The sequence below is a fragment of the Trypanosoma cruzi genome, genomic scaffold (assembly GCF_000209065.1).
Source record: "Trypanosoma cruzi strain CL Brener 1047053517031 genomic scaffold, whole genome shotgun sequence".
NCBI lineage: Eukaryota > Euglenozoa > Kinetoplastea > Trypanosomatida > Trypanosomatidae > Trypanosoma > Trypanosoma cruzi.
In genome coordinates, this window is record NW_001849514.1 from 201876 (window position 1) to 216545 (window position 14670).

The 14670-nt window shown below is 48.6% G+C and overlaps 6 protein-coding genes across 6 annotated transcripts, besides 12 other annotated features; all 6 read right to left on the reverse strand.

Moving 5' to 3' along the window:
* Tc00.1047053511041.4 (hypothetical protein, conserved) lies at positions 1-174 on the reverse strand (the record flags this gene model as incomplete). Its single annotated transcript, XM_802918.1, has 1 exon — positions 1-174. A coding segment is annotated over one exon (174 nt), but the record flags the coding sequence as incomplete, so codon positions are not given.
* Positions 1-14670: a sequence feature (heterozygous, Esmeraldo-like haplotype).
* Positions 217-297: a sequence feature (A-rich).
* Tc00.1047053511041.10 (hypothetical protein, conserved) lies at positions 417-974 on the reverse strand (the record flags this gene model as incomplete). Its single annotated transcript, XM_802913.1, has 1 exon — positions 417-974. One exon carries the CDS (start codon positions 972-974, stop codon positions 417-419), a length of 558 nt encoding a protein of 185 aa, XP_808006.1.
* Positions 1117-1160: a microsatellite.
* Positions 1306-3924, reverse strand: Tc00.1047053511041.20 (hypothetical protein, conserved; the record flags this gene model as incomplete). The annotated part of the gene is made up of 1 exon (XM_802914.1): positions 1306-3924. The coding sequence occupies one exon, from the start codon at positions 3922-3924 to the stop codon at positions 1306-1308; it is 2619 nt and encodes an 872-aa protein (XP_808007.1).
* Positions 4210-7476, reverse strand: Tc00.1047053511041.30 (hypothetical protein, conserved; the record flags this gene model as incomplete). Its single annotated transcript, XM_802915.1, has 1 exon — positions 4210-7476. One exon carries the CDS (start codon positions 7474-7476, stop codon positions 4210-4212), a length of 3267 nt encoding a protein of 1088 aa, XP_808008.1.
* Positions 7671-7695: a sequence feature (AT_rich).
* Positions 7833-8258: a mobile genetic element.
* Positions 8075-8098: a sequence feature (AT_rich).
* Tc00.1047053511041.40 (hexose transporter, putative) lies at positions 8518-10152 on the reverse strand (the record flags this gene model as incomplete). Its single annotated transcript, XM_802916.1, has 1 exon — positions 8518-10152. The coding sequence occupies one exon, from the start codon at positions 10150-10152 to the stop codon at positions 8518-8520; it is 1635 nt and encodes a 544-aa protein (XP_808009.1).
* Positions 10225-10265: a microsatellite.
* Positions 10806-11234: a mobile genetic element.
* Positions 11051-11074: a sequence feature (AT_rich).
* Positions 11236-11306: a sequence feature (A-rich).
* Positions 11953-11973: a sequence feature (AT_rich).
* Positions 12181-12227: a microsatellite.
* Tc00.1047053511041.50 (flagellum transition zone component, putative) lies at positions 12262-14592 on the reverse strand (the record flags this gene model as incomplete). The annotated part of the gene is made up of 1 exon (XM_802917.1): positions 12262-14592. One exon carries the CDS (start codon positions 14590-14592, stop codon positions 12262-12264), a length of 2331 nt encoding a protein of 776 aa, XP_808010.1.

A 14670-nucleotide genomic window follows, 5' to 3' on the forward strand; every position in this document is an offset into this window, starting at 1 on the left:
AAAAAATAAATGCTCTTTTAACGCCATGCTGCCTGGAAGCTTCGCCGGCAGAGGCTCACAGCACTCCTCCCGGCCAAAGCCGCATTGTGCAGGGTCAAGGCCCTCAATTTCCTGCAGCGTTTGCTTTGAGAGGCAGGACACGATGACGTCGTGAGAATTTTCGGCAAATGCCATTTTTGTTTGTTTTTTCTTGTTCTCGTCCTTTAGGGCCTATTGAAACAAAAAGAAAAAAAAAAAATGTAAACGCAGTAGAAAAAAGCAATAAGAGAGAACAACAACAACAAAAAAAAAAAAAAATGTGCAACGTAAGATGCAATTTCTTCGTTTCAGTCTTCCTTTTTTTTTTTTTTTTTCTTCGTTCCTTCCCCCACTTCCTCTTGCTCCTTCTTGCCAACAACAATTCCCAGAATGCCCCACTAATGATCTGCCGTCGTTAAGCCCGAGCCTCGAACATGGGACTTGGCACTCAGCGGATCAGCAAGTCGTGGCCTTTTCCACATCAGCTTCGGCACACAATATGGGAAGACGAGGGCATTGCACACGGGATTAGAGGATTCCTCGCCCACCGTCTTTGTCTCCCAGCTTCGTTCCTTCCGCAGTTTCCCAATCTTCGCCAACTCCAACTGACGCTGGCGATGAGCTGAAAGTCGATCATAAAAGAGCGTGACGACGGGGGGAACAACAAACTCGAACTCCCGCTCGTTAATTGAACCATCCGTTTGGATCGTCAAAGTCTTGTGAAGGCGTGGAAACCTCGATCGCTCAATCGCCAGCTCCTCCGCAAACATGCCCCTGTTTTCAATGTGCTGCATGTCACTTGTGTAGCGGTCCTTGATAAATGTACGCAGCACATACGGGATCTTGTAATCCGCAGGGCGCAAACGAGGATGTGAAGGAATCACACGGGCGACGGGGCGCAGCCCGGGAGGCGGCGGGGCACTTTTACTCACCACCGCCCACTTGTGTAGTACCATCGCCCGGAGATCCTGTCGTCCTTCAGTGAACCCCCAACTCTCCAAACCCCCTCAGTTCCCTTTCTCCGCAAAAAATAAAAAGAAAAAAGGCGCAGTGGAACGAGAGACATGCGACGTGAACTTACACATTACACGCACACAAAATAATAATAATAATAATAATAATAATGACAATAATGATAACAAATAAAGTCAGTACACACACATGTCACACCCAAAACGCGTGTTACTTGGCTGATAATTTCTGGCCGCATTTTTTGATTATTTTTTGTCGCTTCCGCCACTGCTGACGAAAGTCCACACGAGCAAGTCTGAGAAGCCTCCCCTCCAGTCAAATCCCCCCTACAAGTTTTTGTCTCGCTTGGTATAAAGTTTCTGGGGAGAGGGTGCGAAATGTTTCACCCGCCTCCAACATCACCTGCAGCAGCGGGGAAGGTGGGTCCGTGACGCCCATATCCCTTGAAAGGTAATTCATGTTGCGCAGCAGTGCAAAGCATCCGATACCGCTGTCCACGTACGAAAGGAGGCCACCCGTTGACAAATTCAACGTTAAGGCGCCAATGGAAAGAAGATCAATATCATTTACCGTTTCAACACAACCCTCCAGCAGCATGCGACAACTTTCATTCACAAGAGCAAACAAGAGCCGCAGGAAAATATCGCTCCGTGATAATTTTCTCCGCCTCAAGAACTCTGTTCGAATCTCCGGATTGAGGCTTCCATAGCAGTTGTAAAATCCCCCGCGGTGAACACCCTCACCGCCAAAACCCTCTGCATCCATTGCCGACAATACTCGCCTCGTTATTGGCGGGACTCGCCTCTCGTCCGCCAAATGTGGATGCCGTCCCATCACTTTTGTAATGTACATCATACCGTAGCAATCAAGCAGCTGAAATGGGTTGCAGCCAAATCGCAATTCTTCTCTTGCGACGGCGTCAATCAGCCGCATCTCCGCCTCCGTGGCCAGTCGACACAACTCTAGAGAAAGGGCAGCCACAAGGCGATTTCCGGCATCGCCCTTACTGACAATGTATGGTATGCCCTTTGACTGCAGATACGCCAAGGCGGAGGAGAGTGCCTCCCTTTGTTGAATTTTTCGTACATGTGGAGAGCAGAGAAGCTGAACCTCCACCATATCTCCGCCCTCACCCAATTTGCACAATTTCGACGGACGTAGATTAGTAGCAACCACAGCGCAGTCCAACAAGTCAGCTGCATCCTTCACGCCCTCTATTTCTCCCATCAGCAAAGCACTTTTGATCACGCCATTTCCGCTGAAACTGCGATGTTCCGCAATAAAACGAACCGTTTCGGGCGAAGAAGCTTCGGTAAAGACACAAAACGATTCGCCCACCGTAACGCTGCTCATATCGGTTGGCCGTAATTCAATAATGCTTCCCCGTGGTGGTAAATTTAACACTCGATGTCGCATACGACGAAGCGCCATGGTCACTGACGCCGCGTTACAAAAATCACTCGTTCCCAGAAGTGTTACATACATGCTGATACCCCGGGAAGCAGCAGTAAAATCAAGAACCGAATCTGTGCCACCTTGAGTCGTATCCACCAATGCACAGTAATTGTCCCAGTGGCGCATCAAAAAATCCACGCGAATCTCTTTAGCAAATCGATCTGTTCCCCACCCCAATAACTCACAAAGACGATCCCACTGCAAGTTGAACAGTCGATATAACTTTTCCTGCAACCGTTGCGAGGTGCAACCCGACTGTAAGAGTTGAGGATATCTTTCACTCAACTCACTCCATGGAATTGTGTGCATAATGGGAACCACCAGACCAACCTTCTCTCCGTAGCCCAGAAGACGGGATATGCACTGTACCACACACGGCGCCGGCCAGACTCCAGCTGACACAGAAGGAAATCCAACCTTTGTGACCCTGCCGCATACCTCAGATTCCGGTATGAGCTTGCTATCACACATAAAAAATAACTCCGCACCAATATTAAACGCGGAATGATTCAACTCTGCTATGAAAGACACTCCACAAAGTCTGGCTTCCCGCATGCGGCAAAAAAGACGTTCCTTTGCTCTCAGCAACTCTGCACGAGCTAAATAACTCACCTCCAGTTCTGAACGCTGCGGGGTAAAGAAAAAAATGCCGGTTACTGAACGGAACACTACAACAAGGCCCTCGCTTAATTCCGTCAAAGATTCCACTTCATTCAAGGCCTGACTCACCGCAAGAACTACGCCTCGCGCACATAGAGGTTGCTCCCGAAGCTCCAAAACAAAAGTGCGGTCAGAAGATTTGGATACTTGTAGTTTAACGGGGTTCTGTAAAGGTTTGGTTTCTTCAGCATCCATCCAAAATGAGAGATTTTCATGGTGACACAGAGATTCAAAGAAACAAGATGCGGCTGGGGATTCCGCTGCTGCGGAATTCATGGTCTCATGCCGTGGCTCGCTTGGCCCATTAAATGATAGAACAGCACCCTTTTCATTTTCATCATGTTCATTTTCCAGTTTCAATCCGCGAATACATGCGCTATTTGGAGGCTCAGTAACTGCTGCCTCATCGGCTGACAGCTTGAACAGCTCTTCTTCCAACTCCTGCAGAGTGCACGCAATATCCGTGAGTACCGGCGGCTCTTTTGTGATTACAGGGCCTCGGGGTGTGTCCTCCCTTGCCGCCGGGACGGTGGGACTCACATGCGGTTGAACGGGACTTCTGTCCGTCATGGCCGTTGCCATTTTCGGCCGCAACTTGGATGCGGAAACAGAAATTTTATGCTCGCTGACGCCACGCCGCACCCATAGGTCATTGATCTCTCGAAGAAGAGCGTTGATCTCACGGCCAGACCCTCGCGATGCGCCGGAACCATGAGCCCCATCAGAGAATGACGTTGCCACAAAACGACTCACAGTGCAGCACACCAGGTGCCCCATTCGGGCGTGAAGGATGGTGGAGCGCTGACGACCACGGTACATCGCCCTCTGATGTTCCCCTCATCGGGAAATGAGAGAAATCAAAAGAAAACCCAACTCATACAAACAAAAAAGCAAAATGCTCCTGCACCGCCACCGCACCTCATAAACACCGGGATATCCCTAAAAGACATATTCATTTCCCCTTCCATTTCCACAGAAACAAACGGCCTGCACTTCCCCAGTGTACTGAGGAAAATACACAAGCAGAGACAACAGCGGCAACAAGGGGAATGAAGAAAAAAAAAAAAAAAATGAAAGAGAGGAGTGTGTTTTGTACCACCGTCTTCATGATCCTCCTTCGTCACTAAAAAACCAGGCGACGACATCCGCTTCCGATGAGGAGGGCTCAACTGATTTCGTCATTGCTTCTGCTTCTGAATTGAATAACATCGCACAACGTAAAACATCAAAGCCAAATCTCTCCACATTTGCCTTGAAAAGAAGAACATCCGACAGCATCACTGCTCGAAGGTCGGCATTAACTGCCGGACACATCGTCACCGAGCGAATCATTCGAGCAAATGTGCCAAGGAGCGGCACTACAACCCCACGGCAATCCTCGGCAGGCAAAATCGGCTTCATCGCCCGCATCAACCTCGCTGTCTCACGCAGCATTGTCATTACCCACTCATTACCAGATGCTTGCCACTGCTCCGCGGAGACAGTCCCAAGTCCACCAACCTTCTCCTTGACCAAGCCTGATATCTTACCCAAAAACTCACAACGGTGCGTCGCGCAGTCCTTGCGAACTCTTTTTATGTCTTCAACAATAGGCGATGCCAACTTATCGACAGTTGTTGCACGAAGCCAGCGCCTCTGCATAAGTGGAATACCGTCGTATAAAAAAGCCAGGTTTTGTGACGCGACCGCCATGTGCTGCGTTGTTATTGTATCCAGCACACCATTTTCCACAGCCATCGCGCCGAGGAGGAGAGCAGCACACTGTGAATCGTACAGTCTGAGAAGGTCATATATTTTCCCCATCACATCAAAGGCAAGAAAAGGAAAACGACTCAAGTACTCATCACATTCATGCAACAATGTGATCAACATCAAAATCGAGCTACTCACCACCCGACCCTCCGTATGGCCATCCACAGGTGGAATCAACAGTAATTTTTTTGCGTCAGCTTCGCACGTATTCAAAGGCTTAGATGATGGATTGAATGGCGCCGATACTACCATTTGTCTCGCCATTGTTGTTGCTGTTGTCACTGGTGCCGCAAGATGGCAAAGCCCATTCTCACCCATAACTTCAGTAAACGCGGCGTGTGTCCGAAGTTCCTCGATAGCTGCATCGTCACTTCGGCAAAGAACGTCCACAGTGGATTGAAAGGCAGGGTCAATTTTTTCTGGCTGCCAGGTTTCATTCTCAATTGACACACGTAATTTTTCAATGCCCTCCGCATGATGTGAGCGGAGGTGCTCCTTCACCAGCCGCGTCACGGCAGACTTAACCCGCCTTCCTGAGACAAACCCCCATGTATCACCGATGTTGCCACAGATTGCCAGAACACCTTGAAGATTACTCACCATATTGGGCAGAAAGGCACAACTCATAGAAACAATTGTCTCAAGATCCCGAAGATTTGTAGGCGTTTTCCCCCGCTGGCTTCGAACTTCAAGCAGAAGAGCGACAAAACTCTCCGCAACCGTACACAAGGACGAGAAGTATTTCCTTGTGTCCTCCGCATTTACTCCCTCATTGTCTGAAACAGAAGGGTCGGGAAAAATATCGACAAGCAGAAGCCCCCATCGCTGGGCAGCTTGAGTAACAAAGTCAAGGACATGATCCGAAATGAGGCCCAGTAATTCTATGTACAGGGGAAAACGACATGCGTTGGAATGTTCAAATAGTGTCAATTTCTCTTCGCGTGAAGAATCAGCCGTCACCGCAGTGGAAAGAAGATTATTGGCCGTTGAATCGCTGATTTCGCAATGACTCATCACAAAGGCAATAAAGGCTTCGCGAACTGCCGTCCACAGTGTATCTACAAGAAGATCATTGCAGTGACGTGCAGCACTAGGCCATATTCCCATTTTCATAGCGGAACGAAATGTCCTAGTGATGTGGCCATCGTCTCCACCTCCACGCGCCGCCGGAAGAAGAATCACCTCCAATTCCTCCATAATCATCACGCAGAGCTTCTCCTTCAAATGCAGCACACGGCGTGGGATGTCTTTCATCGCTGACACCTTCGTAATCCACCCCATACCAATGGTACCAGCGTTTTTCGACAAAGTTCCCGTGCAATGCCCTGCTAAAATCGCATCCTGCAGCGTACAAAAGATCTCAACAATAACTGGCAATTCCATCATATCCCGTTCGGGAAGTGCCACCCAATTTTCAATAGCTACCACTTGAGAAGAGACCGACATTACCATTTCCGCAAGATTACACAAAGACCCAAGGTTGTTTCGGCTTCGATAACACCGTGCGGTCGTAAGCAACTCTTGAACTAGTCCCTTACCAAAGGTTCCAATGTCCGTCCGCGTTTGCCGCAGACTTTCAAGGGCTTCTCGAGCCTCCGCAGCTCGATTACCAAACTCGTGGGACGCATAAAAAAACTGCTCTGAGCGACTTTGTACATGCTGCAGAAGACATCCCTCCACGGCACTCTCCCACAGACGAAGCTCCTTCATTCGAGTCTCCATTACCTCAAAATCCTCTCCAAATGTCTGTGCAGTAATAGAAGCGTTGTTTTCCTCAACTACAGAGTCTCCTCCGAGTTCTCGTAGCTTCCGCTCCAGAAAGCAAACCTCACAACTCACGTCGTAGAAAGAATCAAAAAACTCTTTCGGGACCCCAGTCGGCCACGGAAGATTTTCGACGGAAGGAGGGGTGTTAGCAATACCAAGCCGCTCACTTCTGTCCGCTATCGTCGATGCTTGCCGACTCTCTTCCCGATTCCTATTGTACGGGGCAGTAACGAGATGGAGGTAAGAAGAGTAGTCTTCTTGCAAACCATAGCGTGCAAGGAGTTTCCCAGATGATGATGTTGATGATGATGTCAACAACGACGGCCCTAGACTCACAGTGGTCTCCGCGCGTTTTGTCTGTCCCTTGTGATCTAAGGCACCAGACACGACGCTTCCGAGCCACAATCCCCAATTGGAGTTGATTTCCGCAGCATCTTGTGGATCATTCAAAATTGAGATAAAGCTCTGACCAACACTCGATCCCAATTCGACAAAATAAGACTCTGTGACAGGATCCAGTGTGGCCAAAGGGTCACAGTCCTGTAGGTATTCCGATGCGCCAACGGTCAAAGAAGGTGCTGCCTCAACAACCGCCTTCAAAAGGATTGGTGGCAGGGATTCATCTTTGTTCTCAGCAATCCAAAGCGCTAACTGCGAGCGTATTGCGGTGGAGGAAACACCGTTGCGGATGCACTCCTCGAGCACAAGTGGTGGGATTCCCAATGTGAGAGCGGTGCGGGAACGGCTCCAGCCACGCCTCGCCATGAGAAACGCACAGAGCACTGCTGCAGGGTCATCGGGGTTCTCGTGTATTCGTGACGGTGAAATACTATTGCCTCGTCTTGACGACATTTATTTCCCCCTTGATTCTGCTTGCTGTGCGTGTCCGATTAGGGAATTGAAGAGAGAGAAGGGAGCGGGAGATCTTTCTCCTTCCTTCCTCTTCGTGCTCTAATGCACTATCGGGCAAAAAAGATGCCGCCACCTCACTTCCTGCCCCAAAAAAACAACACAAAGTGGAAAGGCACATAGGCTTACAAACAGTCAAAAAAATAAAAAATAAATAAAAAACATAACAGAACAAGGCGGCAGCAGCAAATAGGGAAGAAGAAAAAATACCCAACAAGACAACACACAAAGAAACACAAACGGCACATTCAAATTCAAGCAAGCAGAAAACTCTTGAAAAATGGGTTTGACACATTCGCCTGGGCTGCTGGTCGGATCCTGAAATTACAGACAAGAAAGGAGGGGAAAAAATAGATGGTGGAGAGGCAGTGGGTTCGCCACATCCTCGATGTTTGCTCCAATTATATATTCTGATAGTCACTACCATGAAATGGTGGACTCTATTCGGATCGGAAATGCTTATTACATAAGTGGCAGACTTTCAGATCCTCCAGCCACAAGACCCCGCCGCAAGGTGGAGGAATCAAAAGGGGGTGAACGGAAAAAAATAATAAATAAATAATTTCGTCTCACCGCTATCGGCCCCTTGACTCCTTCCGTCGCGGTCCCCCGAAAGAACAAAAGTTAGAAAAAGAAACAAAAATCGCCCAGAAATGTATTTGTTTTATCAGAAGATATTCATTGAGTTAACCAGCCCCCTCGCAAACACCCTTTTCACAATTTCCCCAAAAAGAACATATATATACATATAGCCGTTTTCAATTATAATCAGAAAGAAGTAAAGTTGCCCGTAACAAGAAAAACGCAGGATGCCGCTTGACTCTATCGGGTGCTGCGCGCCAACCCCATCGGACGACACCTGCGGTGGAAGGCGCGGTTTTCGCAGTGTCGTCAGCAGCAACGCAGTCCTGCACCCTCGTTTTGCGTTTTATTTTGCCGTAAGATATATTGGTCTCACGTCTCACACGGTGCCACACGACACACTCACGCGGCTTGACGGTTGCCAGGGGTGGCAACCTCAATCGGCGACTGCCGTTCTGGAAGCGCGGACTCTTCGTTGGTGTCTCCGTGGTTCTGAGGAGTGCTCTCCTCCCACGGGTACAAGAAGAACACCTGCAGAACGAAGCAGACAATACCAATGCAGCCAAAAAAGATGAACGCGACTGCCTGACCCTTGTCCTGGTTGCCAGACGGGCCGCCAGAGATGCCCTCCGTCGCGATCGGGTAGCAGACGTTGATGATAACATTAAAGATGAAATTCGTCAAGAGCACGAAGGACGCACCCCTCGGACGGAAAGAGCGTGGGAACAGTTCCTGGGCAAGCACAAAGAAGCACGGTCCAAGGCCAATCTCAAATGCGGCGATGAATACGGCAATTCCAGTGATCGCAACGCCATTCTTCACGTTGTTATCGGCAACGCCGGGGTACACAGGGACCCCGCACAGAAGCAGACACGAGACCGACGCCACAAGCGAGGCACCAAGAAACAGCTGGCGTATCGTGAGGACCCGGGCAAGTGGAATCGAGACGAGAGTTGTCACAAAGTTCCACGCCATCACCACGAAGTTGCCCACAAGAGGCACCATCCCCAAGTTGCCCATAATCTTTGGCGCGTAATTCATCAATGCCGTGATGCCAGTCAGTTGCAGCGTCCCGGAAGTCACTAGTCCCATCGCCAAAGGTCCAAGCATCTGCAAGTAGCTGTACTCGTTCGGGTCCAGCGCAGTGCCATCGTCCTCGTGCTTGCCGCTCGTAAACTTCGTCTTGCTCTCGCCCAAGAAGATACCAAGCGCGACCATGAGCACCGAAAACAGCGTAGAAAAGGCACAGTAGCCCTGCATGCGGGCATCCATTTTGATGTCCTTGTCAAAGTTGACGCTTTGCCCAATAGCCAACCCCATCGCTGCAGCAAACATAATGCCAAACGTGGCGAACACCTGAAACAGAACACCGTCCACGTGAAGGAACTTCGGGTGGGCGTTCTGGTCGACATACATGGGGCATGCAACGTTCACAAGACCGAGTACAACACCTATCAGTAGACGACCAACGCACAGAGCCCAGAACTCATCCGTTGCCGAAGACACATGGTACGTCACGGATGACACAACGCCAACGATGCCGACGATCAGGAACGACACCTTGTGACCAAACTTCGCGGCAAACTGCCCGGCATAGGTCGACCCAATCATTGCGCCAACGTTCATCGCACCAGCAAAGATGCCGTTATAGGACGAGCTGTAGCCAGTCGGATTCTTGCACTCTTCGTCGCTGTACACCCACTTGCACCTGCTATCATCCAAGCATGGCGTCTTATCCCTACCGTGCCCCCAAAAGCAGGTAAAGCCGTTCCAGCCGCATTCCCCACGTGTTTTGTTCCAAGAACATTTTGCGTTCAATACCCTGTTGCAAGCCACCTCCTTCTTGTACATCGAGCAGTCCGTGGACATCAGGTAGAAATAAGCATACACGGCAACAAAGCCAATTGAGAATCCGTTCAGTGTTCCACCAACCACCTGCACTTGTGCAACCTTCAGGTTCTCCAACGACCAAAATGTGGGAGTCTCTTCGGGCTGCCTGTCCCCACCACTCACATCAGTCTGCTTCTTGGATGACATCTCTTTGTGTGTATTTTCGCTTGTGTAGCCTTACTTATCAGCCCAGAGGTTTTCGACCACCGCCGCAAAAAAAATAACAATAGTAATGGAAACAATAATAGTAGTAATAATAACGGTAAAATAGGAGCGCGGCAGGCATGAAGACGGCATAACAACGACTTTCGCGAAGGCAAAACAAGAGAATCATAACAGAAATGCTTCTTTGAGAGCATTCATGATGTCTCTGCTACACCCGCATCACCCTTTCATCGCATTTAGCGGATCCAGTAGGACACAACAAGCCGTCACGTGCTAATAGAAACGCGTACAAAACAAAACAGTAGTTTCTCTTCAATGACAAGCAGAATCGGTGATAATTACCTCTTATTATGACAGTGGGGCCCAACACATAGAATCACTTTTTCCTCTATTTTATAGTGGCCCACGTCATCCATCACAGTGGGAAGGGCGGTACATGATATCAATGCTGTTAGGAGCAAATAGTACAAGAAAAAAAGATTTCCCGCACCAATGCCACTGGCATCATCACAAATTACGTGCTCAAGATACAAAAATGTCATTCCTCACCAAAAATCAGAAAAAAAGAGAAAAAAAAACAGTTCATAAAAAAAAATAAACATATAATTCTTGAAAAATAGATTTGACACATTCGCCTGGGCTGCTGGTTGGATCCTGAAATTACAGACAAGAAAGGAAGGGAAAAAATAGATGGTGGAGAGGCAGTGGGTTCGCCACATCCTCGATGTTTGCTCCAATTATATATTCTGATAGTCACTACCATGAAATGGTGGACTCTATTCGGATCGGAAATGTTTATTACATAAGAAGTGGCGGACTTTCAGATCCTCCAGCCACAAGACCCCGCCGCAAGGTGGAGGCATCAAAAGGGGGTGAACGGAAAAAAATAATAAATAAATAATTTCGTCTCACCGCTATCGGCCCCTTGACTCCTTCCGTCGCGGTCCCCCGAAAGAACAAAAGTTAGAAAAAGAAACAAAAATCGCCCAGAAATGTATTTGTTTTATCAGAAGATATTCATTGAGTTAGCCAGCCCCCTTGCAAACACCCTTTTCACAATTTCCCAAAACAAAAAGGAAACACACAAAAAAAAAAGGGAAAAAGAAAAACTAACAAAAGAGACAGGAATAAAAAAACAGCGGGCACTACACCTCGTGCAATCAAATGCAAAGACAGCCAGCTCATCCTCACGGTCATGGCCAAAGACTGAGAAAAAACAACAACTCAAAAAACGTTGAATCATCCCAACCGGAGCCTTCGTCCATATTCTCCAATCCCATTCGCAGGGAGTAAACATTCGTGCAGGCGCAACGGCCACAAGAGGAAAGTGGCTTCAGCGCGCAAACGAGGGGCAGAAAGTACTCCCTGATGCTCCCTAAAAAATGCAACTACACGCGCCAACAAATAACACGCATTCCACTGTGCACAACTGATAGAATTGAGCTTACACAATTTCCTTAAATACTATATGTGAGCCTGAAAAGGAAAAAAAAAAAAAAATTGGAACATTTGCCTGGTTAAAACTTTTTTCCCTATTCCCAGAAAAAAGAAAGAAAAAACGTGGAATTGCGTTTTGGTTCTCCAATGCGACCAACATTCCAATTCGGCTGAGTTTCGTCCAACACCCAAACACCAAAAGAAAAACCAGCAACGGCATTCAAAAGATCTTCTATAATAACTGGGCTCGTTGTGAACTCACAAAATGGCAGCTTTTACTGCCCCGCAAATACCGGGCTTCCCCTCTGCGTGGAGGGCAGTCGTAGCGGGTGGATGGAACGACACAAATATTAAAAAAAAAAAATTGCTGCGCTCACGCTACTCTTCAACGGGGCATCGTTGGAAACAAACATCAGGCAATAAGGGGAAAAACACATGGGATTTCAACAAAGCCCGCTATTACCTACTGAGCCTTGTCTGCTCGCGCAGTTGTTTTCCACACGACTCTGAAAGGCAATAAGATCGCAAACACGCAAGCAAATGTAACGCCTATCGATGGTAAATGCCGACAAAAACAATAATAATAATAATAATAATAATAATAATAATAATAATAATAACTGTATTTTCCGCCAGAAGCCAATAATTTCCAACTCACAATTCCACGTGATGCACAGTGAACGACTCGTCCTCCTCAACAGGACTTACAGTTTCCCATAAATCCTCCTCTTGATAGCGGCTTTTCGGTTTAAAATATTCACCAGCAGAATCACCGGGCACGTCAGACACGCTGGAAGCTAAATGGACGGCAGACGTTGAAGAGTCACCAGCAGGAAGAGCAGGTACCGCGGCTGGAGGTGACGGTGGCACCTTCAAACTTATCGGAAGAGAATCCTCCGAGTTTTTGTCGAGTTTAGAAAAAGGCATCGATGCAACATCTGCTATTGGAGATGCGTTTCTCGTTAATGAGTTTGCCGATGTCATTTCAACGGAACATCCATTCGCCAATGGAATATGAGGAACCTCCAAGAGATCCCCAATTCCGTTTGAGCCTATGCCCGCCACGACATTTTCAGTTTCCGAGCGCTTCGGGCTTCCTTTTGCCGGCATCGTAAAAACTTCTTCCTCTTCAATGGTATCGGCGGCGGCAGCGGTAGCGGAAGGCTGCTGAAAAACGCAGGCAAGCCCACTGGAGTTACTGTGATTTTCATCCGCAGAGTGACCATGGTGGCCTGACAAACAGCTCTCATGTCCCTCCTCCTTTTTAATGCTACTACGGTCAATTTCATCCTGTTGGACATTCTCCGCAAGAAAGGCTCTATCATTATTGATACCGCTACCACAATGACTCTCTTTAAATGTTGGTAAATTCGATATTGAAAGAGACGTTTTCGATGTCACGCCCGCATGAGACGGGGTCTGGAGAGGTACTACTGGCAATTTGACTGATTGTGACTCCAACCTGTTCCTCATCTGAACCTCCTTCGGTTGGCTCTGCTCGTTTGATTGCAACGGCACTTTACTCAAAATCAAACGCTGCTCCTGCTGTCTTTCTTCTTGCCGTTCTTTTTGAGTTTGCATCTGTTTTTCCTGCAGTTCTCGGCCGGTCGCACTGTCTAGTACCAAGCGTTCGTACTGCTCCTTCCACATCCTGCAGGTGTGTCGTAGTTGCGCTTCCTTGTCCTTCGCCAACGCGCGCTCCTCTTGTAAAGCCTTTTGAATACACTTTTCCATATTTTGTCTTGCCTCTCCTAGTTGACGTGTAAACTCCCGTCGTTGAGCCTCCTCACGCGCATTTTGCTCCTTCAACATATTCAGTATAGCATCACGCTCCTTGATGATGGTGAAGATCTCAGCAGGGCTACCCAACCTTCCCATAAGCCGTTTATACTCGTGAAGCTCCTTTCCGGTTTCCCTAAGATCATCACGTGTACGCTCCAACTCTTCTCTATTATGTGTTAATTCAATGGATACCTTCCTTAGCACCTGTAGTTCTTTGCAAAGAGCCCCATTTTCTTCCTGAAGCTGCTCTGCAGTACTCTGGGACCGCATGGCATCCTCTAAAGAGCGGCTTAGGGCCGCGGCATTCTCTGAGAGTTTCTCTCTTAATTCTCGAATGATGTCGCCTTTTCGTTTCACCGCATCGAGAGCCTCTCGAAGGCGAGACTCAACGCAACTCTTCCGCAAATCCCTCTCTCGACCGCCTTGTAACACGGAATAGAGGCGGGCAACCTCGGATTGATAGACTGCGAGCTCCAACTTCAATTCCTGCAGATGGGAAACGCGAGCATCCCGCTTCCAAGTCGAGATCTGTGCTCTCGCCTCGCGCAAATTCTTCTCCAAATCGTTGTTTTCACTCACGAGACGCGTCACCCGCAAATCATTGATAGAGTTCCCCTGTTCGGCAACAGAGCTCCCAGGCTTAGTGGCATCCCTTGCCAGCTGCGCACGCACCGCGCGAAGGGCTACTTCAAGCTTTTTTATCTGCTCGCACTTTTCCCGCAGCTCCGCCTTGCAATCATTCCTCTCGCGTACAAGAAGGAGGACCCTGTCATCATTGGACAAACACTCCCGTGCATCCATGACACGATCACGGAACCTCTTGCTATGTGACTCCTTGTATGGCGCACCAACCTCCCGAGCTTTCTTCGACGGTGACACGGACAGTTTGCATTGAGTTTTAAATGTCATGCCCCTGAGGCCAAGCCGGCGACGCGGAATGAAGTAGTCGCCCGTGGGCAGTGTGTTTGGCTGGAACGGATCGACTGCGTCTGTTGCACGCTTTGCTTTTGAAGACAAAAAGGTTCGGGCGCTCAAGAAAGGCGTCCGTGGCACAAAAGACGCGGCATCAATCACTTCACCTTCTTGTGAAACTGTCGTTGCGGGGATTCGCACCGTGCGAGGCTCGAGAACATCGGCAGACGCCTCCAATTCCTCCGCCTCAAGCGACTTTTCCCCCAACACGCAACCGTCCGCCACATCCATCAACGGTCACTTCGTTTTTTTTTTGTTTTTTTTGTGTGTGTGTGTTTCGTGTGCGCACGTGTACAGAGAAAAGGAAAG